Source organism: Melozone crissalis, unplaced genomic scaffold (genome assembly GCF_028551555.1).
Source record: "Melozone crissalis strain CALT ecotype California unplaced genomic scaffold, PUWL_Pcris_2 ptg000016l_1, whole genome shotgun sequence".
Classification (NCBI taxonomy): domain Eukaryota; kingdom Metazoa; phylum Chordata; class Aves; order Passeriformes; family Passerellidae; genus Melozone; species Melozone crissalis.
In genome coordinates this window covers 10,380,187-10,404,052 of record NW_026535794.1, presented here as the reverse complement: position 1 = coordinate 10,404,052, position 23,866 = coordinate 10,380,187, and the positions used below count along the sequence as shown (strand labels likewise).

Genomic DNA, 23,866 nt, shown 5'->3' with positions numbered 1-23,866 from the left:
AGAAACATCCAGCCGCGAAAGTGACTGAAGAGAACGGGAGACGGAGTGGTTTGCCCGTGAGGAAGCGCACACACGCCTCGGCACGCTCGTTGTGCTCCTGCCACCCACCGAGAGCCCCTTTGCGGCGGTGTCCCCCTTTGCGGCGCTCCCCTTCCCGCATTCCCCATGGCCGTGGCCCCGAGCGGCCGCGGGTCCCGGGCAGGCCTGCGAGGGAGGGATGAGCGAGCGGCGGAGGGGAGGGGAAGAGGCTGCCCGGGGCGGGGGAGGCGGCGAGCAGAGGCGTTCGTGCTGCGGCCGGGCGCCAATAGCGGCGGCCGGGGCCGAGCCGCCTCCTCCTGGCGGCAGCGGCGGTCGGAGCGGGGCCAGCCGGGCCCGGAAGCGGCGGCGGGTGGTGCCGGAGGGCGGTGAGCGGGGCCGGGCGCGGGATGCGAGGAGGCGCCGCCGCCGCCCTGCCCCCTGCCCGCTCGCAGCCAGCGCCCCAGGAGGAGGAGCAGCGGGAGGAGCGGCAGCAGCAGTAGGAGCCGCCGCTGCGGTAGCATGAGCGGGGCAGCCGCTAAGCAGCCCCCCGGCGCGGGGTCCGCCGCCGAGCCCGCCGCGGAGAACGCGCCGGCTGCGGACCCCGTGCCGGAGTCGCCTCAGCCGCTGCTGAGCGTGGACGTGACGGGATTGGTGTCGCAGTTTGCGAGGAGCTTCGTGCTGATCTTCCCCGTCTATGTGCTGGGCTACCTGGGGCTGAGCTTCAGCTGGGTGCTTATCGCCCTGTGCGGGCTCTTCTGGATCCGCAGGCACCGCGGCGGCAAGAGCTCACGCCTGGGCCGGGCGCTCGCCTTCCTGGAGGACGAGGAGGAGGCGGTGCGGCTCAGCGTCTCCTCCGCGGATCTGCCTGCGTGGGTGAGTGGCCAACACCCTTCGGCGCTGCCGCGAGCACCCGCGCCCGGCGGGCCGGGCCTGGTACCTCCCCGGGACCTGCGTGACACTCGGCCCCGCCGCGCTGCCCCTCCGCAGGCCGGAGCCCCGGAGCCGGCCTGGCGGGAGCGGTGAGGGCACTGCATCTCCCGCGCCCCATGGCTGCTTGTCCCGGTTCTCCAGCCCCTTCCGAGACGGTGCAGCGGCGGGAGCGGGCGGGCAGCCTGTCCCTTCCCCGCCGCTCTCCTTCCGCCGGGGTGGCCTGTCCGTGTTCCCGCCGGCCGCTCCGCTGCGCCCGCGGCGCTGACGGCGGTGACAGCCTGAGCCTGCCGCGGCCGGGGTTCCCCTGGCAGGAATAAACTTTGCTGCAGGGTTTGGGTTTCCTTCCCCTCAGGTGCCAGTGGCGCGCACGGCTCGGTTCTAGCGCGGTCTCTGCAGACAGAACGCAGATGTCGCGGCATGGGCCGTTCCTTGCAAAGTTGAGATGAGAGGGAAATAGAATCGGGCTCTTAATGCTGGGTGGTCTCTCGGTAGAGTGCTGCCAAACGGGGATGAAGCAGAGGTGAGGTGGTGTTTCTGAGTGGTTTCAGGGCTGTGACATGAGGACTAAGGGACAGGGGCCGTGGTGGCTTTCTTTGTGCATTGATATGGTGGGTTTTTTAAAATGCTTTCTCCAAATCTTCCTTTGGAAGTTTTAGGCTTTCTACAAGGTCTTCAGAACCAATGATACTTACTTTTTTTCTGTTTTAGCTTAAATCTGGCTTCAAAGTTGAGCATCTTTCATTTGTAATTTCTGCTTTGGAGGATTAGTGATGTTTTTGATGCAGCTGCCAGTGCCAGTGTGCATCCAGGCCTGCCTGTGCCCCGCTCTGCCCCGTGATGCGCTGGGCAGAGCTCGCTGCTCTCTGTGCCCACACCCCAAATCCTGAGGGTTTCTGCTGATTCTTTCCGTGTGATTCCTTTATTGGATCTCTCTGCTGCTGACCTACAGTCACCCACATCTCCCCTGGGGACTCTCTGCAGTGACTGTGCATCCAGCAGTGCTGAGATGATAAGAGTGCAAGCAGCTGTTTTCATGGCATCAGATTGCAATACCTGATGTGACCTGTTCTAGCTCTACTGAGGAAGTTATAGCAGAGAATAGAGTGGGTAGGTGTGAGACTGGAGGCTTTTACTCCTCTTCCATCATATCTTCTGCCAAAGTTCTGATGGAAGATCATTATAAAAATGAGTGCGGTGTACAGGAGAGATTAAATGTTTTTACCTCTTGAAGCAGAGATGTGAGTCTCAAATTATGTAGCTAATAGCTCTTACATTACCTGTAATGTGTGTTGTGTTTGGTTTTTCCTGTAATCACACAGCAATATAATGGAAATGTTCTGACACTGCATTTAGAATGAATTAATTGAAGCTAGATTGGTAGTGGAGGCTTGTATATAGTAACAATCTGCTGGTAACTAAGCCATAGATATTCAAGCTTAGTGCTGTGTGTAAGTTTTATTTTAAGTTGCAATTTGTTACCTTTGATAAAATGGCAATTAATTTCTGCATGGAGTTGTCCAAATAACTAAAGATTTGGAAAGGGGCCTCGTGTTTGAAGTCAGAGGCAAAAAAAAAGTTGAGTGCTGGCTGCCAGCACCTGTATATATCCTATGGCATTGTAAGAAAGCAACTGATCAATATGCAGTGTCCCAAAACTGTGACCCTCTCAGACACCAGCTGGCAAATGGATGCAGATTTTTCTTTTTTGGTGTAGATTTTTTTTGTTATTTTTTCCTCCTTCTTTATCCATGTTCTTAAATTTTAAAGGTCTTGATTCTTTTCTTTCTGTTGATGTATTTGCTATAGTCTGGAAGCATCCTTCTTTCAAATAAAAGTAGCTTCCAGAATAAATGCAATCTGGAAAAAAGAAGGCTTCTGAAAACCTGCTTAAATCAAAAGTGGTCTTCAATGTCTGCTGTCATAGTCCTTAAGGTTTATATGAATCTTATGCTGCTTCCTTAAAGCACCTTGAAAAACTGCTGTTGTTCTTCCTTCTGCATTATGTGCATTTTCCTGGAGGTTTGTGAATTTCAGTCATATTTGAAGTAACAGGTACTGGATGGAACCTGACATTGCTGGTAGGGATGAGCTTTATCCATCTCAGTATGAACTCCAAACTGAAGGATTTTCCATTGGTTTCTGTTATGGAAATAAATTTTAAATTGCTTCAGTAGGACAGTGCTGTGCTTTAACAATAGGAAACTTCGTACTCTTCTGGGACTGATACTGAGGTTTAATAAACCATTTTTCAACTAAAATTATGTGGCACCTCAAAGATTTATTTGACATGTGGTATCTTTCTGTGCTCTTGATTGGAGAAGAACTTTAGCTTTGTGTGTTAGGTATGATTCCCTTTCCCCACACACCTTGGTATTGTCTGTTGCTTTAGTGGTTCCTATTAAGTACTCAGTAATACTGCATTGAGTTATTTATTTTTGAGAAAGTGATTATTTCAGGAGAATGTTTTTCTGCTGGCAATATGCTCAGTTGCAGTTTGAAAATGATACAGTTGTGCCACCACACTAGATAGCATTTGTAATGTTAATTATTAGTTTCCTAAATTAGACTTACTTCTTCCATGAGCAGGTGGTTATATATCAGGAATATTCTGTACTGTGCATATAAAATGAATAAATTCAACATGAATACAAGTTATGTCACTTAAAATGTCAACACAGAATTAACTACAAATAAGTGTGCATTGAAAAATACCACATTTACTGTCTTAAAAATTAAGATCTGTACTCATAGACTTGCTAACATGTAGTTATAGCTGTGCTGTGTGTTTGAAAGGTGTCATGGATTATATGGGGTAGGAGGGAGCAGAGGTGGGTGCTTTTTCAAATAATGTAGAACTAGGCAGCAGAGCTTACAATGAGAAAGAACTGGAGATCAAAGTTGTCTTTAAATAGAGACATTTTAAGACATGAAAAAGTCTTTACAGAAAGACGTTTTCCCTTTATTTGCAGCATTTTTATGCACCAGGTGTATTTTACACTGGAATGAATGTAATTTAGTCACAAACATGTATATAGTGAAAGTGGCAGTTTAGGTATCACTACACAGAGGAGCAAAGGTAGGAAACTTAAAGGCAGGACTCTTGTTTTTAAAGGTCAGGTATCATGTTGCCTTTTATTTTAAAAATGGTAATGGAATTTAGTAATCTAATAATAACAAATTTACTTTGTTCTTTCTCAGATCAGCCGAAAAAGTTAATCTAATTTTTCCATTTTAGCAGTGGTTCTTGTTGCTTAGTGCCACTTTTATAACATGCCAACACGTTCAACATGTTTTGGTTTAGTGAAACTTTGGCTCCTGTTTTCTTCAACATACAGATAAAAAGCCATGATGAATTTGTTTTCCCCAGATTAAATGTAAATTTGGCCTGGTACCAGGAGCTGTATCTATGTGCAGTCTGTCAACAATCAGCAGGTGACCAAAATAGGAACAAATCTTAGCATTTTTAAAGAATTTACTCTGAAAACAGATTTAGACATTTTTTTGTAAGCCTAAGTATGTATTATACAGAAACTGAAATACTGTATGTGATTGTAGTAAATGTAGTGGCATGGTAGAACATTAATTACAAGACTGCTGTGCCATTTTGGGTCCTACACACCTAAATTTCTGCTCTAGTTTGGAGTGATTTTATGTTCTTTTTTTTTCTCTTATTTTATTTTCTCATCTACTTAAGAAAAAGGGAAAAGCCTGCCTAAATCTAAATAGTTGTCATCACCTTTTAAATTAAACTTACTTGGAGTACCATTTTAAAGAAAATGGTAGGTCTTCTTTCTCATGGGAAGCTGTATGACATTTTTGCAGGTTGTGAGTATTGTGGGTCACCACTGAACTGCTGTACCACTGCTACACCTAGGGAAAGGAGATAATGTCTAATTATATGGTTAGAGCAACAAAGACTTTGGTTTTCACTGGTATTTATTGGAAAGGCAGAGCCAGTGTTTGTGGAGGAAAAGTGGTTTGGTAGCTCTAACTGCAGGATCACACCTGTACTGAGTGACATTTGCAGAGAAGATTAAGGTGGCTCTGATCTTGTGTGTAGTTGATATGAAGATTTCTTGATGATACAGAATCAAACTTGCTATCTAAATCTTAGATAGGTAGTTCAGGACAGGAATCTCCAAAGAATCCCTGCTGATGGATGTTATGTACTCAGTAAACCTGATAAACAGGTGAACTTCAATGCAATGTGCGTTACTTGCTATAGAAGAAAAAGGTGTTCCTCTTCTCATACCTTTGGTTGCTGCTGTTGCTACTGCAGCTGTAGGAACTGTAGGAGGGTTTTTCTGCAGCATATGAAATTTGAAGACACTGGGACATTGTGGCACATTTTTCTGATCTGTTCTCCAGCTTAGCTGAGTACGTTAGATGGAATTTACCAAGGGGTGATTTATAAGAAAAATTACTCCCATGTACAGTAACTTATGAGCATCTCATCAGTTTGGATGGTGAGTACTGCAGGTGGCCATGGCTCTGGGCTGCCAGCCTGCATCTGGAAAGGGTGAAGAGATGTGAGTAAGAATTGAGTAGTAACTTGTGAGTACTTAACAACTGAACTCTGTGTCCTTCTTCTGCCCGATTATTTTTCATTTTAAACTGTTCTAGCTGATCCATAGCATATGAATATGCACATCTGTGTGTTGTGGGTTGTGTGGGTGTTTGTGGTTGGACTTTCTTCTTACAGGAAGAAGTTTAAGTTGTTTCAGTATTACTTCTTGAAGTTTAGGTAACCTGAGTGACATCCTAGGAGTACCCCATAGTTAGCAGAAATGTGAATGGTGGGTTTGGGAATGGAGAACTAAAGGGGAAAAAAAAAGATATTAGACAATTGATCCTATCTCCCTGTTTCTCAGAGTTTTCAAGGTGAGTGTGTTAAAGCTATGCTGAGACCATGTCTGTCCCAAAATACCTTCTCTCGTGTAGTAATGTGGCGAGCCTCACTAGGTGATTCATTTATAAAGATCCATTTCCAAAATATTTATGGTAGAAACCCACATGTTGAGTTGCTGTTTATGAACATGATATAAAACTACTAAAGAATAACATCAACCTGAAAGTATTAGTACACCTGTTGAACTCTTTGTAGATGACACAGGCTTTAAATTATTTTTTCATCTAACAAGTTATTATTATTATGTAGAAATTACTACTGTGTTTTGGGACTACTGTAAATGTCATTTCAATATGCAGTTTGTCTGAATAACTAAGGAAGATGTGTACACATCTCTTTAGTTTTTTATTTGCTCATTTGGTATTTTTTTATTTTGCATTTTAGTCTGCTAGTGTTGTTTCCAAGCCTAAGTGCCTTTGCATATAAGGACTGGCCCATCTTCACTCATATTTGAGATTGCAGGAGTCAGAAAGATCTTGTCTGTAGAGACTGAGGTTTTGTGGAAGAGAAAGAAACCTAGGATAACAGTCAACCTTTTCTGCATCTTCTACAAGGTTCTTCTCATTTTAAATTACAACTGCTTTTTGAGATTGTTGGTATATCATAGTGTGGTGGGGTATGTAATCTAAGATTGTTTTATTTATTTATTTTTTAACATGAGAACTTTCTGGGAAATAAAGTTGAATCAGGATTATTGTCAAAACATTTTCATTGCAGTTTATAGCAATGAAAGCCTGCTTTATACATGTGAAGTGTTCTTTCTTCAAAATGAAAGAAGAGGTGGCATGTTGTTTCTGGTAAGATAAATTTCTTTGACTTAAATAATGTGGTTTATATTAAAGTTTATCTCCCATTTATCAATTCATCACTAGTTCTCTAGTGGTTGAAATTGCCTTTGGCATAGCTTCTTTTGAGCTTTGCTGCCCATATACCCATACTGAATCTGTTTATTTTTAAAAAACCTTTCTTTTGAATAATAGCAAGTTTTAAAAGAACACTTATTTCGAAATACCCTCTGTAGTGTTTGAAGTGAGCTTGTCAGAGTCTTATAGCTGTGTATAAGGTTCTGAAGGCAAAAGGTAATGATTATTAATTAATCTATTTACACCACTGATTTGGTATGTTCTGATCTGTAGATAAAAGGAAATCAGTAAAAAGAATCATATTCTGGACATACTACATAAATAACAGATTTGGTATGAGACACTGCTAGTTTGGATACAGAGTTGTTTGACCTGTGGTATCTTATCTTTGTCTTTGCTTTTCTCTACTATTGGAAAGGATAAATTAAATCTGATCCTCCCCTTTCCTAAGGAGGTGGAGAGTGGACACCCCACCAGCAGCTTTGGAGTTTCCTGTGGCCTAGCAGGAGCCAACTTCCAAGGGTTATGTACCCAGCTTGAAAGGGCTGCAGAATTTCAAATGTAGGATGTGTAGGGCTGCTTTGGCACATTCAGGGTAAATACTGTGCCACTTCAAAGAAGAAAATGAAATCCTTATCTTTCACTGCTGTTTGTGAACACTTAATGAAAATAAAGGCTATACGGAGTAGGTGTGTTCAACGCAGAATGAGATGTGAACAACACTGAGGAAACAGTGTTTTGATAAGAATAGGGAGAGAGTGGTTTTATTTGAAACAACTGTTTGAATTCAGTAAATTCTGCAACTGAACTGTTTAGAGAAGTCTGACACTATCATTTGCATAGCTTTTAGATCATGTGGTACTTTGAGTCTGGGTAAGACTTTATTCAGTTCAATAAGGAGAGAGTTCTGTGAGGCTGAGAAAGAAAATGTTTGATAAGAAACAAAAAGGAGGAATTAAACCAAGAATTTGCTAAGTGTGTGAAATGGTGAAACCCAATTGCCAGATTTATGTGGTTTTTCTGGCATATGCCTCTGTTACCTAGCTGGCAATAATGGATCATCAAGAGAGGAAAGAGGGGTTGTACAAACTTGCCCCATGAGCTAGGGACATATCTGATAGTAGGCTTCTACTCCATTAATTAGTACAGATTTAACTTGCTTTGTAAGGGCCTCGTTACAAAAGCAAGGTTCAAGAATTAGGAGTCATTTCCTGGCTTTAGGGGCCTGTGTTAGACCTGCACATCAGCCTTGGGAAGTGTGTTCCATTTACCTCAGCTCTGCAAGATACTCTTTGATCCCTTGTTCCTTTTTAAAGGCCTTAAAATTTCCATCCTAATGTCAGGGTTCAGGTAAGAAGCTGTGTCCCATCTCTTGAATCCCATTAATGGGGTGCCTGGGAGAGGGAGGAAAAGAGGTGTTCCTGAGCCTTCTTGCACATCATTTGATCCCCATTCCCAGTGTATAATTCCCAAAAGCTTTACCAAGCTTCATGTACCTGTCTTTCAGTCTTTGTTGCATTGGTGGAATTTTAATTTCCTTTCAATTTAAATGGCACAGGGTTTTTTTTTTGGTTGGTTGGTTGGTTTGGCTTAGTTCTCTCTATGTGCTTCCTTGATGCAGTTAAAAGTTAGAGCAACAGCAAGAATATTAGAGCTTTTTTCAATTTAGTCCTTATTTAGGATAATTTGAATTTTATTTGTAGGCTCTGCTCTGCATTCCTGCATTCATGCTTGTGGCAGAGAGGATCAGGGGGGTTAGTAAAGGGATTGATTTTGCAGTTTCAAAATGAAGTAAACATGCACTTCTGGCAAAAAGGATGTTCTGCATCCAACTGCACTTTCCCAGTGCCACCTTGTGCCAACATTAGAATTTACTTGGCCAACTAATTGTGAGTTTTCTGCCAAGCTGGGTGTTCAGCTGGATGAGTTTCATGAGTTTACTATGAGGCCATAAAAGTGCCAGTGCCTCCAGAAGGGAAGGGGCGGAAGCCTGTGCTGAGGTTTAAAGTGAGATGGAGCAATGGCCTGCACAAAGAGGCTGTTCTTAGCCAAAGGGTGGAAAATAATGCTGCTGAGGTATCTTTGTGGAGAAGCAAAGTTTGAGTGGGAGCTGTTTATAAAGTCAATTTGCACATCTAACTTCTTTTATAACATTTTTTAACATTTTATCTAATTATCAGGGATATAAACTCTCAATATTTTGATTCAGCTTAATTAGTTTTTATCATGTTTTTAGTGCATGATTAGATTGGATCGACTCTAGAAGTCTCTTCATACCTGAATTATTCTATCATTTTCCTTTTTATTTTAAGCTGTCATTTAAATTAGCTTTCAGTCTCCAATTATGGCTTACAAATTGTAAGAAATCTTTTCTGCATAAAATACAAGTATTTGCTTAAAAATTAAGAAAAGAAATTAAAAAGAGGCTGTTTTTAGAAAGGTGTTTTGTTGGATGTAATGATGACACCTTTTGAAGGATTTGGATGCCTGTCAGCTAAGTAGATAGTATTAAAGGTTCTGTGCAGCAAATGTTAAAACACACTATTTTTCAAATGGAACTCCTGTTATATAAATAACCTTTGTAAGACCAACGTTCCCATATAATGAGTCATTGCACAAAGTTTTGTCTGCTACACCCTGATGTGATTACAGAATTTTCCTTAAGACCTGACAATCTGAAAGAGGACTAATGGTTTTCAGCTGAAGCAGCCTGGATTTATGTGCCATGTTGGTACTATACTAGAAACACGAAACTAGTTTTACTTGGCTGAAAATAACTGTCATATGACAGACAAGAATTGCATTGTCATTTGGCTGTCCTTATCGTATAGCAGCCTGGGTCGAGTTTACATTAGTTCAGTTGCTGCACTTTTACCTGGGAGATTTACATTTGCAGTGTAAATTGCATAACTTTTGGCATCTGTTTATGTGAAAACTTCAGTTGGAGTCTAGTAACAGACTACACTATTGTTTTCATAACCTTTGTTTGCATTCCTTTAGTTAGATACTGGCTCAGTGAATTATCCAAGCGGACTGAAATAGTTTCCTCTGAGAAAATTTTGAAAGATTGAACACAGAATGTAAAAATTAAATGTATTGACAATCCATTGTGTTGTATTCTGTCATTGTCAGTCCTTAGTGGGAAGATGGGAAGAAGGTGAATATCTAAGAATGCAGTGCTTTCCTGGTTCATTTTTAAAAGTAAACACAGGCTATGCTGAAGCATGAAGGTAGCTGTAAAACCTTGCTTGCTCAGATTTGAATTCATTATGCAGTGTTATGATCCATAAATTCAGCTCTTTAATCTTGTAGATGATTTTTTTAAAAATAGCTTACTAAAAACAAATGAATTGTGTGGAGGAAAACTTTGCAGGGAGAGCTGAAATGGAACTTCACAGCTCAGAGAGCTCACAGCTTGCTTTATTTGCAAACCTTATTACTGCTTCTTTGTATTATGTGGTTCTTCATGCCTTATTTCAGATCTGCATAGCTTGATAGAAAAAACCCACGTGCCTGTGCTTTCTCAGATGCCCTTCTTCACTTAGCACACTCTGCAGACCAGTGAATAAGTTTACAGCTTCATATCCAAAAGCTCAACAAGAACTCCTGTGACTTGTTTTGTTCTGCAGTGAAGAGTATGAGAAGACATGCTCTGAGCTGTGAGGTTTTTGCAGACTTATGGGCAAACTCTCAGGACTTCTTGGTATTTAGGGTGTTTGAGCTCTCTGCATGTTTCAAGCTGACTGTTAATGTAATGAATGTAATTATACAAATGATTCAAATAAGGAAATGTCTTCTCTTCATTTATTAATATTTCCTAATGCAGTAAGGTTGCTGGTCCAGAATTTTGAAAAATTGTAATTTGTTTTGAGACAAGTCTTCCCTCCTCCCCCAGGCTGTTGATTCATCTCGCTAATTGTTGAACTAGAATGCTAAATTCTCTCTTGTGTGTGGCTAGGAAGTTGCCTTAGTCTAGTAATAAATTTTATGATGCAGGCTAAATTTGTATCCTAAAATGTGGTGTTCCTCACTCAATGACTTTCTCCTAAAATACTTGAACTAGAAAAAGAATTCTTTTCCACCCACCCACCCTCTGCCAGTTAAATATCAAATGGCAGCCAGGAAATGATAAGAGAGTGTTTCATGGGGGGAACAGAAAACCAGTCCTCAGTCATCTGACTTGTATGTGTCAAAAGAATATTCAATAGAGATTGATATTAGATTAAATTGTGGTAATTTCTTGTTATCTATTTGTTCATGATAATCTTTATATTGGTTTATATTTTAGGCAGGATATTTGGGCTTTTGAAAGTGTTTGGGTTTTTTTTTTCTTTTAAGAGTGTGCTAGGTATGAGTACAGTGTTGATGTGAATGTGCCTAAGCTGCCCATGTGCATTTGATAAAATCACTTATTCCTGTCATGTTCATGTAAGTGTTCATAATGGGAATTAATTTTCTGGTACATTTTGCTATGTATATAAAGCTTTATAAGAAGTTGCATATAATATATGCTTGTTTTCAGATGTCTAACAACAGAAAACATATTTGCCAACAATTGTTTCTCAGGTCTTTTGTGTTTTGAAAGTTTTGCAATTATAGTTGACATTTCTTTCCCTTGTGTCCTATCTTTTGTGTATTCAAGTGAATAACCAAAATGTTACCAATATGTTCTTTTTGTTACTTTTGATTAACCAAAAGAAAAGCTCTAATGAAGTTTTTTCTTGTGAGTTCATTAAGATAATTCATTACACACAGAACCATAGTGACAGCCTGACAGTAGATCTGATTTGGAGGTTGCTTAGTTTACAAATAAAGTTCATTTAAGATTGTGTACATTAATTTTACTATTTGAGCACTGAGGAATTACAAAAGTGTTCTTTTAAACAATATTTCAGTGTTCTGTGATTCACTTCCAGTGCACACAAGTTGTTACTGTTCTGCCTGCTGCCTTTATGCTGAACTCCTTGGTTTTCTGGATACGATGCAGGAGTGTCAGGCAATTGTAGGTGGCAGTTCTTGCTTGGGAATAAGTGTAGACAGGCCCATTGAGGACTAATGGGTAATTTTAGATGATATTAAAACATTTACCAAGGGAAATGGGCAATAGGAAGACTCGAAGGGATACTGGAAAGCAGTCTGTATTGGCTCTCGTGGGACACACCTAAACTTTCATTTTCATTCACTTTGAATGAGTTTGTATTTGTGATGTAAAATATTTAGCAGATATTTTGTAAAACTTTTTTAGTGTAAGTGGAGGTATTTGTGCTTGAAGTGAACTCTGCTAAAGGGATGGAAGTGATTGGAGCTTTAAAGCATTTCTCCTTGACTGAAATAAGATTGATTCACATCTCTGTCCTCAGGGAGAAGGTGGTAAACTGTAGGTTCAGTTTATTGGAGAGCAGTAGAATGTATTCACTTGCCAGAGAGAGAAGATTGTTCATCAGTGTTCCTAAAATTAATGGGTTTTAAGTTCTGACAAATCACTCTGGAATTTCCTTTGCTGTCAAGTTCTGAGTCTTGATTCCCATGTAACACATAAGATTCTAGTTTAGTTTTAACATGTAAGAACTTACAAGGTCATTTCTTGCTGGCGACTTGCAGTGCTTGGGGAAATGGTTGAAAACCCCAGTTGTCTGGAGGGTTTTCATTTGTTCTAGTTTTCTTTTCCAGCAAAGTTATGAACTCCAGCTCTGCTTTCTGCTGCTCTGGTTGTTTGCATTGTCAGCCACATGGAAATAACATTCCTGTCATGTTCCAGTGGAGAAGGCAATGTGTAAGTAAAGCTCTTACACTGTGATCTCCCACTGAATAAGTAAAATAGAAAAAGCTCTTGACTTGAAGCAGTCCAGGTTAGTCAATGACAAGGGATTTGAGATGTTACTGTTTTAAAAGAAACTAACTTGCTTGTGGCAATTGAAATGAATACATTTCCCAACATAATTTACAAGTGAATTTCAATTGTTGTGGTTTGACTCTGGCTGGATGCCAAATGCCCACCAAAGTTGTTCTGTCACTCCCCTCCTCAGCTGGACAGGGAGAAAAGTGCAATGGAAAAGTTTGAGGGTTGAGATAAGGACAGGGAGAGACATCATTCACCATTGCCAATATGGGCAAAACAGACTCAAATTGGAGAAATCAACAGAGATTTTTAGCAGTCAAATCAGAGTAGGATAATGAAAAGTAAAACAAATATTAGAAACACCTTCCCCCTACCCCTCCCTCCTTCCTGAGCGTCACTTTCTTCCTGAGCTTCACTTTCTTCCTGATTCACCTCCTCCTCCATGGACTGCAGGGGAATCTCAGCTCTGGCACCTGGAGCACTTCTTCCCCTCCTTCTTCACTGACCTTGCTGTGTGCAGAGTTGTTTCTCTCATGTTCTCACTTTTTCCTGGACAGAACTACTTTTGTGAAATATTTTGTTTCTTCTGAAGTAAGTTATCCCTAAGGTGCTGCTGCATCTGCTGCTGGGCTCTGCCTTGTCGAGCAGTGAGTCTGTCTTGGAGCTGGCTGGCATTGGCTCTGCTGGGAGGGAAATAGGGAAATAACTTAATTGGGAAAGTTTCTAGCAACTTCCCACAGAAGCCACCTTGGTGGCCCTGACCCTCCATCTTCCAAGAATCTTGCTACATAAACCCAGTACAATCTTAAACTGTTCAGTTAAAAGAGGAATCTTTAATGTATTTTAATGAGAAGTTTGGCAGCTGAGTATTCACGTTGTAATGATTTCTCAAATACGTTGAGCATTCAGGACTGTATAAGATAAGGAAAATCATATGTGGTAACAAGGGTTGTGGACCTGACTTCAGCATCCCTTGATGTTGTAAAGAAATAAAATACTTGGTTGTTTGTTTTCTTTTCTTCTCAGAGCCTAGTTGTACATGGAAAAGACTTTATCAAATTCTTGAAAATACTTTTTCAGTTGGGAAGATATAGTTGCAAATTAGCTGCTATTTATACAGATCTCTGAAAATAACTATGGCATTTTACTCAAGGGGGTTGGTTTCATTTTAACTGTCATCACTGCATTCTTCTAACTCAAGTGATGTCTTTTGCAAGAAAGTTATTACATGTGATTAAAAGCTGAGTAGAGATCTAAGGCTGCTGAGAATATCTGGTAGCTGTACAGGGCTGGGATCCAGGCCTGGAACAGCACAATGAACAGTAAAACCTGTAAGAGAATCTGTTGCCAGTTAGTACACACAGTCACACTTCTGTAGCAAACTGAAATTTAGGTTCCATACTTGGGCACTTCATTCCAGAGATGAAGGTCTGTCCCTGGAACCTGCCTTTGATAAATGGGAAGGGGTGAACAGAGCTCTTTGCAGGAGACCCCTGTTCTCTGTATAATAAGAATTTACCATAATGAGGTCCTAACTACACTGCTGCTTTTTACATGCTTAAATTTATCAAGGAATAATATGGGCCACAACTGTTAGATTTTAATTAATACATGTAGTAAATATTCTGTGGTAGAACTTCTAAAAAAACTACTAGCATCTGTTACAAAATCTGCTGAGACTTTCAGAGCTGACAGTGACTTGGCTGCACATATTTTTCTCTGCATGGGCACAAAGATTAACCTGTCCAAGAGAAATTCAGCATAAGGAAAGCTCTGCTTTGGAGCAGTAAAATAAATAGGCATTGCCATGGGCAATATTTCTTGGAGCTAGATTCTAGACAACTGACTTACCAGGTGGTTGTTGGCAGTTCAGTCTGTTGTCTTAGAATCAACAGAAATTTATTTTTATTTACAGAGTTATTACTAAGTTGGGTTTTAGGCACTAGGTGTTTGGTTTCCCCTTAGAGCTAGAATCTGCTGAACTTCAATTTAAACACATAGGTGCAAATTAGTTGGAGTTTATCTTTATGGTCAGTATGCACATCTCCAGAGGACTGTACTGACAATAAGGAAATCTTCAACATGTCAGATACATCTCTCCAGAGGCCTTTATTTTTCTTTTATTGATGATAAAGCAGGTGTAGAGTGACTTGTTTATTCTTGAACATCTAAAAGAATTTTGAGAATTAGAGAAAAGTAATTAATCAGTTGCAATTGCCTACTGATGAAAAATATTTGGATCTTAAAAACTGGAAATCATTGAAATTCCTGTGAAACCATGTGTAGGTAAAAGGGTTGCTGAGATGTAAAACATTTTTTTATCTTTCCTTTGTCATAAACTACAACCAAGGTCTATCTAGTGGGTATGATCTGATTATCACAGTTCCAGCTGTGGGCTGTACAAATACACAGAGTGGGAGAGTAGATGCAGATTAAAATACAGAAATTGTGAGCTTAAGTATCAGTTATAAACTGCTCAGTCTGAAAATACTCTTAGATGTGTAATGTTAAGATTAATTGGAGGCAGCATCTCTATAACATGACATTGCCTACTGCTGTCATTAATTAAAATGGTATTGATTTATAATGGCTACTTTTGCTGCTAAATGGCAAAGTGAAAGAACATTGCTTGTAAGAGTTGACCCAGGAGTAAAGAATATTCAAGAGATCCCCAAATGCTTGGCTTATCTTCAGCATTGATGATAATCAGTAACAGGAGAGCTGACTGTTCTGTGTTGCATTTATAAGGGGGATAATGTATCCAATTCCCTTTTTTTCACTCTTGCTACCTCTCCATCCTCTCTGTCAAACACCCAACAATTCTAATGCTGGAACATTCCTCCTCCTAGGCCAAGGAGATGTTGAATCTAAATCACTCAGCTACTTGCTGCCCATGGTTAGTTTGCAGGGCAGAAGTTGTCTTTATGTAAGGGCTGTTTTCAGGTGTGGGTAAAACATAAGTGGTGCTGACCATAGGCAGTGGCTGTGTGTGTAGAAGCAAGGTTCTGTCATTCAGGGCAGCACTGCACACTTGACTGACCATTCTAGAGGTGAACTGATGGCATTATTGAAGACCTTAGGTACAGACTCTAGATAGTAGTTTGTTCACAGTCTGTGCTTCCACTGAAGGGCTGCTTTTGTAACTGCTTCTGTGAAATTCAGAGTATAGTCTCTCAAAAAAACTCAGGAACTCCTCTACAAAAATATGCAAATAAAATAAATGAATTTACATTAGAAGCAGAGAAATTTAAATGGAGTGTCATTTAAAGCATATATGGCCAAATGCTAAACTTCCCAAAACACTGGAGAAAGCAGATTCTTTGGTTTCCAGCATTGTTTTAAAAAGAGCTTAATTTAGAAAGAGGATTTACATTTTTTAGAATTTATGATCACTTACTTTGCTTGCTTTTTTAAGATGGAAAAACTTTTTAACAGAGTCTGAAGAATATTTTGATGCAGAGCATTGCGAGAGCTACGTCAAAAGACTTTATCAGTGATGGTTTGCAGTCCTGACATGAGAGAGTCCTGTGTCTGCTGGGAGCTGGAATCTCAGGAGATGTTTCCTGGAAGCAGAGCCTGGAGGAGTTTTGGCAGGGTGAATGGGAGCATTGCAAACTGACTGAACTTTTAATTTCTGTTTAGTGTTTTGTATTTTTGTATTTACTACAGATGTCTTAAAAGATGACACCATCTTGAAACTTCATCACTGTATTTCCATTTTTTTTCCCCCAAAAGATGAAATGTTGGTTTCAAACTCCAGGTTTCCTACCTATTAGCAGTATTTCTTTTGCCTCGGCTTTATTGATTTGTAAAGACTTGTGTGGTTGGGGTAAGTGACTGAACAAATGTTGCTGTGTACACAAGTCCAAGGATCAACAGGACTGTCCAATATCCAGGTGTGTTTTAACTAAAATACTAAAACATGTAATTCTGTGTTGTTGGAAAAAGGTACAGGCCAGCCTTGGGTGCTCATTTACTGCAGTTCCACTTGAGGGGCTTTATTTTCTTTTTTGCTAACTGTGAACTTCAATATGTTGCAAACTGTGATGTGTGTGCTAGGTAGTGTCCATCTGTTTGTGGATGAACAAAAATCTCCTAGTGCTGTGGATGGTGTACTTTGGTACTAAATTCACTTTGTGATGAAAATTATTGTACAGTCATAGAGAGACATTGCAGGCCCAGGAGATTTGCAACTTGCTGGATATTCCACTGTGCAGATGCTCTATGTGCCAGCCCAGTAACATAAGCACATGAATTTTCCTCAGAGGATGCAGTTTCAGTAGCAGCCTGTCCTTGTGCAGGTTTGATTTAAGTACACTTACTCTGCTTTTTCTAAAATAGCTTCTTGGATAAGAGGTGCTAAGCTCAGTCATGGGATAGATACCCAGCTGGAAGATAGGCTGTCCAAACGTGATTTGTGTGAATTAAAGGCCGTGGGTGCAAATTTAAAAATCTTTCTATGTCTTTGTAAAACCTTTTCAATAAATAATGAAAATACTTTTTCTGTTTCAAAGCAAAGTGGGGATTTACTGGGTGGGGATTTTTGTTTATGTTGAACATTAGTTTCTGTCATTTTTGAGGATATTTTTTCCTCTAAAGTACCTTTAGTTAACAAATAGAGTCAAAATAGTAAGACTGATATTTAAGGATAATAGCTAATTTAGCTGGGGAGGCAGTCTGGGTTTTGATTCCACCTTGTAGCTCAAACATATGATGTAGCATTCCTTAGCTTAGAAACTTGATTTAGCAGGGAGTGCTTTCAGTGTCTTTCCTTAGCAACCCAGCGTACCGAAACACACCAGAGCTGCCCTTCCTGCTCTGTTCTGAGGAACAGTAGCAAACTCCATGGTTTTAAGGTGGAGTTTATAAACAAAAATAGGATAATGAGTCCTGCAATTGTAGGGGATTGGAATTCAGTGGTCAAAGTATTTTCCAGTTATGTATTTTGCTGGTCTTGCATTTTCAGTATGATCCTGTATGAGGTTAAGGGCTGCACTAAAACTTTTAAGTATACTTACCTGAAGAGTATTCATTAAATGGAATTGCTTGTGGGTTCTTTTTGCTTGTTTTCTTTGGTAGGGGCTAAGCATGCCTCAAGGCAGAAGGGGTGCTGGAGGATACCAGCAGCTGCTAAGGGTTACAGCCATCCTTAGCAGAAGCTGAGAGGGCATTCAGGGAAGGATAACTCCATAGTATTGTTTTAGTTTTGATTTTTACTTGGACATCACTTCTGATTGCTGTGTGCAGAAGTTGAAATGAGTTGAGCTTGCTTAGTGCAGAAGTTGCTATGTAATATGTTGCCTGTGAAATGGCAACAGTTCTGTTACAGAACAGTGCTATACACACTGTTGAGGGGTGCTGATACACAGCCCATTGAGGGGGAAAAAATTGTTCTAGAGAGAAAGGAGAACAAATCTTATAAACCTTAAAAATTTTAGCATCTACCTAGTTATTAGAAATACTGAGCTTTGTATGTGAACCTGGTATAAGAATTTGGTTAAATGCTTGAATGAAAGAGCCAGAAGGAGGTACACATGTAAGTTTGTCATCTGATGCCTGGTGCTGTCAGGTTAACTGGGGCTTTCCTCCCCACCGTTTGTCACTGCATTAACTGAGACCTGATTTAAACACTGCAGCTCTTTTTGCTTTCACTTTATTGGAATGCTCTGCTTTCTGTTACTTTGTCAGCTGAGTTTTATAGTTTCAGAGAGGGCTAATCTCTGATTATTTACAGGTTCCACAGAACTCTTGGTCTATTGCTCTGCATTCTTTATACTCTCTGGATTTTACAAAATGGGTTTCTAGTGCTTCAGCTAGAAATTAAACAGGGAGTTTAAAATGCCTGTTATATCTTACATGATTTCTGATTATATTTCAAAAGTGTTTTAACATTAAGCTCTAGCTGGATAATGCTGGATTCAGTGCAGTATGTAGAAGTTAAACATCTTTGCTGGTGTTGGGTCAGAGTCAGTCAAAACAAGCATTAACTACTGAGTGTATTCTACAAACTTGTTTGACTTCTTAGGATTAACTTCTTAGGACTTCTAGGTTAATTTAGCTTGAATTTTTATGTCATGATGCTGCATTTTTTTAGATGCCACAAAAAAAAATTCCAAGTTCTCCATTTTGCTCTTTTGTATTTTCAAATACAAATTTGCAGTTTGCTTATTCCTAACAAATTCAAAGCTAATTATACTTGTCATAGTTCACATAGATGTGTTTCAAATGTGTTGTGAATTATAGATTACATTAGAAAGAATAGAAGGTTGGGCTTCATCATGGAGATGTTTCAGGCTAAAGTCAGGGAAGAAGATTTAATCTGCCTGAGAAAGAGGAGTCTAGCAGGAGGTGATCACTGCTTCTTAACACCTGCCATTTCTGAAAGCTGATGCCCATTTTAGCTCTCACAGAACACCTGCCTGGCTCCCTTAGGGAGATGAACTGTGCAATCCAGTGAGTGCTAAGGAATGAGCTCTCCCTGCTGCAGGAATCAGTCTCTGGGTCAGAGCTGACTGCAGGCTCAGGGAATGGGGCAGCAGGTCAGTGGAGTAAAAGGTGAAGAAACCTTCAATGTTTTATTGTAGATACCAGCAACAAGGCTGGCTGGCAATTTGGTGCAGAGCCCAGCACTCCTTTTCACAGCTGCAGACAGTTCAAAGAATAGTAAGTTGTGCTGTGACACTGGTTGTATAAGCTGTTTTGAAAGCTAATGTTTAGCAGTCCAGAGAGGAAAATTTGTCTTCGGTTGACTGTCAAGAGAGTAAGACACTGTGGCATGCAGTGGGGTGGGAACATGCCTGGATTCTCAAGGGAACTGAAAAGGAATTTGTTATAGAGACTTGAAAGTACAAAAGAGGTTATGTTTTTAAAATGTGACAAATTGAAAATATCGTGCTAATGCTTTAATAATTTTATTTTAAAAACTGAAAGCTTGAATTTCAAGGTATTAAGACTTTATTTGTAGAAGAACAAGAAATTAAATTACACCTGGTAATACAAGGGCAAAGTCACTAGTGTCAAAAGAGAGTACTGCGCAAGATATTTAAGTGGTAAAATTTGGTGAGTCCTGAGAGCTGTGGTTCATCCTTTGCCTTTTAGCAGTTTAAACATTTAAAATCTGGGTCTTTGCTTTCAGTAATTGCAATGCTTATGGGAATTTGGAGATGTGCTAATGCAGGCTTATGAAACATTAAATGTTTCATTTTGTAAACCTTGGTTGCACTCTTCCCTGTAACATGGTGTGAGAGCAAGACTTTGGTCAGTATAAATCGAGTTTTTGATATTTTGCTCATCTAGAGTCTTTTGCTACTAATTTTTTTAGCTGTGCTTGTCCTTGCCCTCTTTTGAACATCAGCATTTATAAAATACAGTTGTTAATGTTATGAATGCCTGTAGAGGTGAGACTGGAAAAGGGCATCCTGTTGTCATAAGAGTTCATGTGTTCTGGTCTTCTGAATGAGGAAGTGGTATAGAAAAAAACTGTTGTAAATGTGCATAGTAAACAGTCAAAATGTTAAGCCTAAACTCTTATGTTTCCTCACTTCAAGATGTGCTAAACAGATCTGTTACATGTGAAAAATGTCTTCTCCTGTGTCAGGTTATCAGTCTGCTGTCAGAGGTGCTGGATGTCAGTCCCTCAGAACTGGAAACCATTAAAAGGTTCCTGCAACCTAATGCCCTCATATGTCTTCTACTTCTTTATTATTATTTTTTACTGTCCTGTCTCACTCCAAACTAAGCCCTGAAAACTTGCCTTTGTCCTTTTTGAGGTGGAAAGGGAAAACCAAATGTGAGCATGGCAATCCAGGAAAAATTACAAGATATTAAACTGTAGTGAAAATGAAGCAGTTTGGGTACAGAGTTGATGTAATCTCTATATTGAAGCCTGAGCTATGCTATATATTACTAATATATGAGAACTTGAAGATAATTCTGAAATTAGGCTGTGCTAGAAGGTGAATCTGTGGCAGTGGAGTAAAAGCTTCAAGCTTTTTCATAAAGAGGTAACAGCTGAGCAAAGCAAACCCATGTGGTTCCTCTGGCTAACATCCTGTGCTGTGTTTAGGGTAGATTCTGCACCCAGATAGCAGAGAAAACCATGCCAATGTACTTCCACGTATTTGGAAGGAAACTCTAACCTTTACTGGTGGAGAAGGAGATTTTTGTTTCATGTTGTTTGTGAGGTGATTAAGCCTGGATGTTTCTGGAAGTTAATGATGATTGGTTTTTAATTTCTAGGCTGGAGCTCTTGCCTCCAGCTGGGGCTGCAGAGGCTGAGTGTCAGGCTAGAAGCAGGATTTTCCAGTTCCCTTACTAGCAGACTTCTGTTCTGTCATTCTTCCAGAGCAGCTGCTTCTAATGCCTATCCCAGAGGATTTTGTTAGAGCAAGCTGCTGCTAAGTAGGAGGTCTCTGGGTAACTTTCTATTATGGCATGCTTGCTCCATCTCTGCAAAAATAGCAGCACTTAGGCAAATTGTATCTAGTTTTGGTATTGGTGAGTTGAATTGCTGAAAAGTAATGCAGCTTTTGACAAGTCACACTGCCACTGTGAGTGAAGCATATTTAATAGATGTTGAAGTGAAAGATGTGCATAAAAAAATGAAACTGCTGTGCTTTGAAATGGCTCAGCATCCTTCACTTCTGAATTGCAGCACTTGGTTCTGGGCTGCCTTTTCAGTCATATCAGAGCTCTGGAGCCTCCTTTTAGGCAGGGTTAATATTTTTCAAATACAGCATTATTTTGCATTGCCAAGGACATTTTTTGCCATAGAAACTGGGGAGAATATCCAGGTGAGAATATTCTGGTGGTGTTGCAGGCCTGCATAAGGATGGATTCTGAATCCTCAGCTGCCAAAACTATAAACTGATTAGGCTTTTGATGGGCTGCTAGCAAAAATTGGAAGATTGTTGATTTTCTAAATGCTGTTCAAATGAATTCTGCAATGAGAAGGAAAACAGGGACAACTCTCTCAATTACAGTCCTGTAAATGTATTTATTATATATAATATATTTTAAAAAATAATTGTAGCAAAGTAGCATGTTTGTGTTATTTAAATGAGAAATATAGATGCATTTCTGGTTATTGGTAAAATGTAAAAAAGCATTTTATAGTTTGAATTAATGGCAGGCTTTAATTTTAGCACAGCAGAAAGGTTGGATATGGGATGCCTCTGTGGAGTTTGGGCTCTAGTGAGGTTCAAAGGGTGTGTGTATGGGCAGTGGTGGCTCTTGGCAGTGTTTTGGGAAGGTCTGGTTTATGCTAGTTTAGCCTGACTTTACAAGACACAGCTTATGTGCTGCTAGTTGTTTTCCTTGTCCCCCAGATATGGTACTTATGAATGTATATTAAGAAATAATGTCCTTCAGGGCATACCAGGATACTGAAATGTCCTGTTTATTCCAGGTTTGAACTACTCTGTATGTTAGGCTTTTCTTTAGACCTTTAAGAAAGGGAAGAGGAACAGAGGAAACAAGGAAGGTTGTAAGGAAATAAAAATTTCTATACCTTACAAAGAATGTCAGTTTTGTTACTTGAGGTGTATGAATTCTATTGTAGTAGCTTTCCTGTGTTAGCATTGAACCCTGGAGGTGTTGAAAAGCTGTTTGTTTCAATTTCTCCAAGCACCAGCTTGTTTTGTCTTTAATTGCCATGTTGTTGAAGAAATTACTTTTCACCCTACTGCTCACAGTGACGGAAGCAGATAGCTCAGGGTAGGGGGGGATACAGAGATCACCCTGGAAAACTCGTGCTGAACAGCTGTCTGTAATTTGCTGTGGCACCTCACAGGGCTTGAACTGATAGAGGGAGCTCACGTGGGGTGACAGAGTTTGTGCTGCTACAGTGTTTTGGGAACATTTGGTGGGGTACCAAGTATGTGTTTCTAAAGCCACTCTTGTCTTATAGGTGCAAATCTGACTCAAAGGCCATGTAATTGCTTCTTTCATAAAGGTTTATTTTGTTTTCCAATGTATTGTCCAAGCACTGAAATGGCTTATGTTCCAGTTTATAAATAAATAGAGTCCTTAACCTTGCTTGGTATTACAGCTGTTTCTTTCATTTAAGTATGTTTCCACTTTTTCCGTTATTTCTGTTTTACTGTGAGGTTTATCATTACTATAGGGGCATGGCAAAAATTTTAGGCTCCTTTCCCACCTCCTTTATATCTTACTCTCCATGTGTACTCTCTGTGTGGAGGGGAATAGTTATATTTTTTCCTCTACCCTTAATTCCCTTATGTTTGAATTTTTTAAAACATTTTTTTTCTTTGTTTGTTTATGGGCCATTATTGTCAAAACCTGCTTATTTTGTAACACTTTTAGGTTACTTGATATTGATTTATATGGGTCTTTCTAACTGGTATTCTGTGAAGTGTCCTATGGACATAAACAGTGTGCTTGACAAAACTGATTTTCTGTATTCAGTCTGCTTCTGGACCTTACAGATGTTTCTGTTGAAAGATGGGGCACATGCAGCTCATCTGTAATGATTCTCAGGGAAACTGTTTTGAGAGTCCTGGCTTAATTCTCAAACTGAAAACACACCACATTTGTGGTCCTGAGCATGAATTTTGCTGTGCAAAGGCTGATTATTTTAATGTGTTTAAAACTGCAAACACAAAATCCATCCCAAGACCTGCTAAACAAACTGAATCAGATTAGCAGAAGTAATGTGAATAACAGTTGATTATTGGTTCAGTAACAAGGGCCTGCAGGATTCCTAAGGAACCCTCACTATTAGCATTTAACCTTTTTTTTTTTTTTCAGAAATACTGCATCCTGCAGTTCTGCAACAGTAAATATTTTGCGGGATTTCCTTAGAAGAGGAGAGAGCCAGAGTATTTCTGGTATTGCTAGAAGTTGGAGAATTGCTCAGTTAACCCCAGAGGTGAAGTACTGAAGTGACAGAGCCTGGCTGCTGTGCTTTCCCTCCCAGTCCCCTTCTTTAGCTCCTGTCAGAAAGGAGGGGTCCTCCCTTCAGCCTGGCTGTGAGGAGGAGCGTCTCCAGGCTGTGTCAAGTGGCAAAAGTGGAAAGGAACAAATCATTCACCTATTGCTGCTCCTTGTTGCTTCAGAGACTGAGAGGGGATTGCTGGCTGGAATACATGGGATTAAGCTATTAGCCCTGCTCAGCTCTGTTTTACCTAAAATGTCCTTAGGCCAGCCTGCTTTGCCAACTGGAAAACACTGGAGTGAATAGCTGTTAAATTGAGCTTGAATATCACTATATGACAGGATTTATTCTATATGTGCTGCGCTTCTTCTTTTAGTAACTTTGTCTGTCCTTTTTGAGTTACAAGTGCAGTG

General features: G+C 40.2%; 1 protein-coding gene across 3 annotated transcripts in view; it reads left to right on the top strand.

The window, feature by feature from the left end:
- The first annotated feature begins 460 nt into the window (after positions 1-460).
- ESYT2 (extended synaptotagmin 2) overlaps positions 461-23,866 on the top strand; it is an 80,378-nt gene continuing 56,972 nt past the window's right edge. For 2 of the 3 annotated variants that reach the window (XM_054273393.1, XM_054273392.1), the window contains exon 1: positions 463-891. In XM_054273393.1, coding sequence (XP_054129368.1) covers positions 538-891 — 354 coding nt within the window. In that variant the 5' untranslated portion in view covers positions 463-537. Of the gene's footprint in view, positions 892-23,866 lie in introns of all 3 variants that reach the window. The other variant, XM_054273391.1, reaches the window with a different exon arrangement.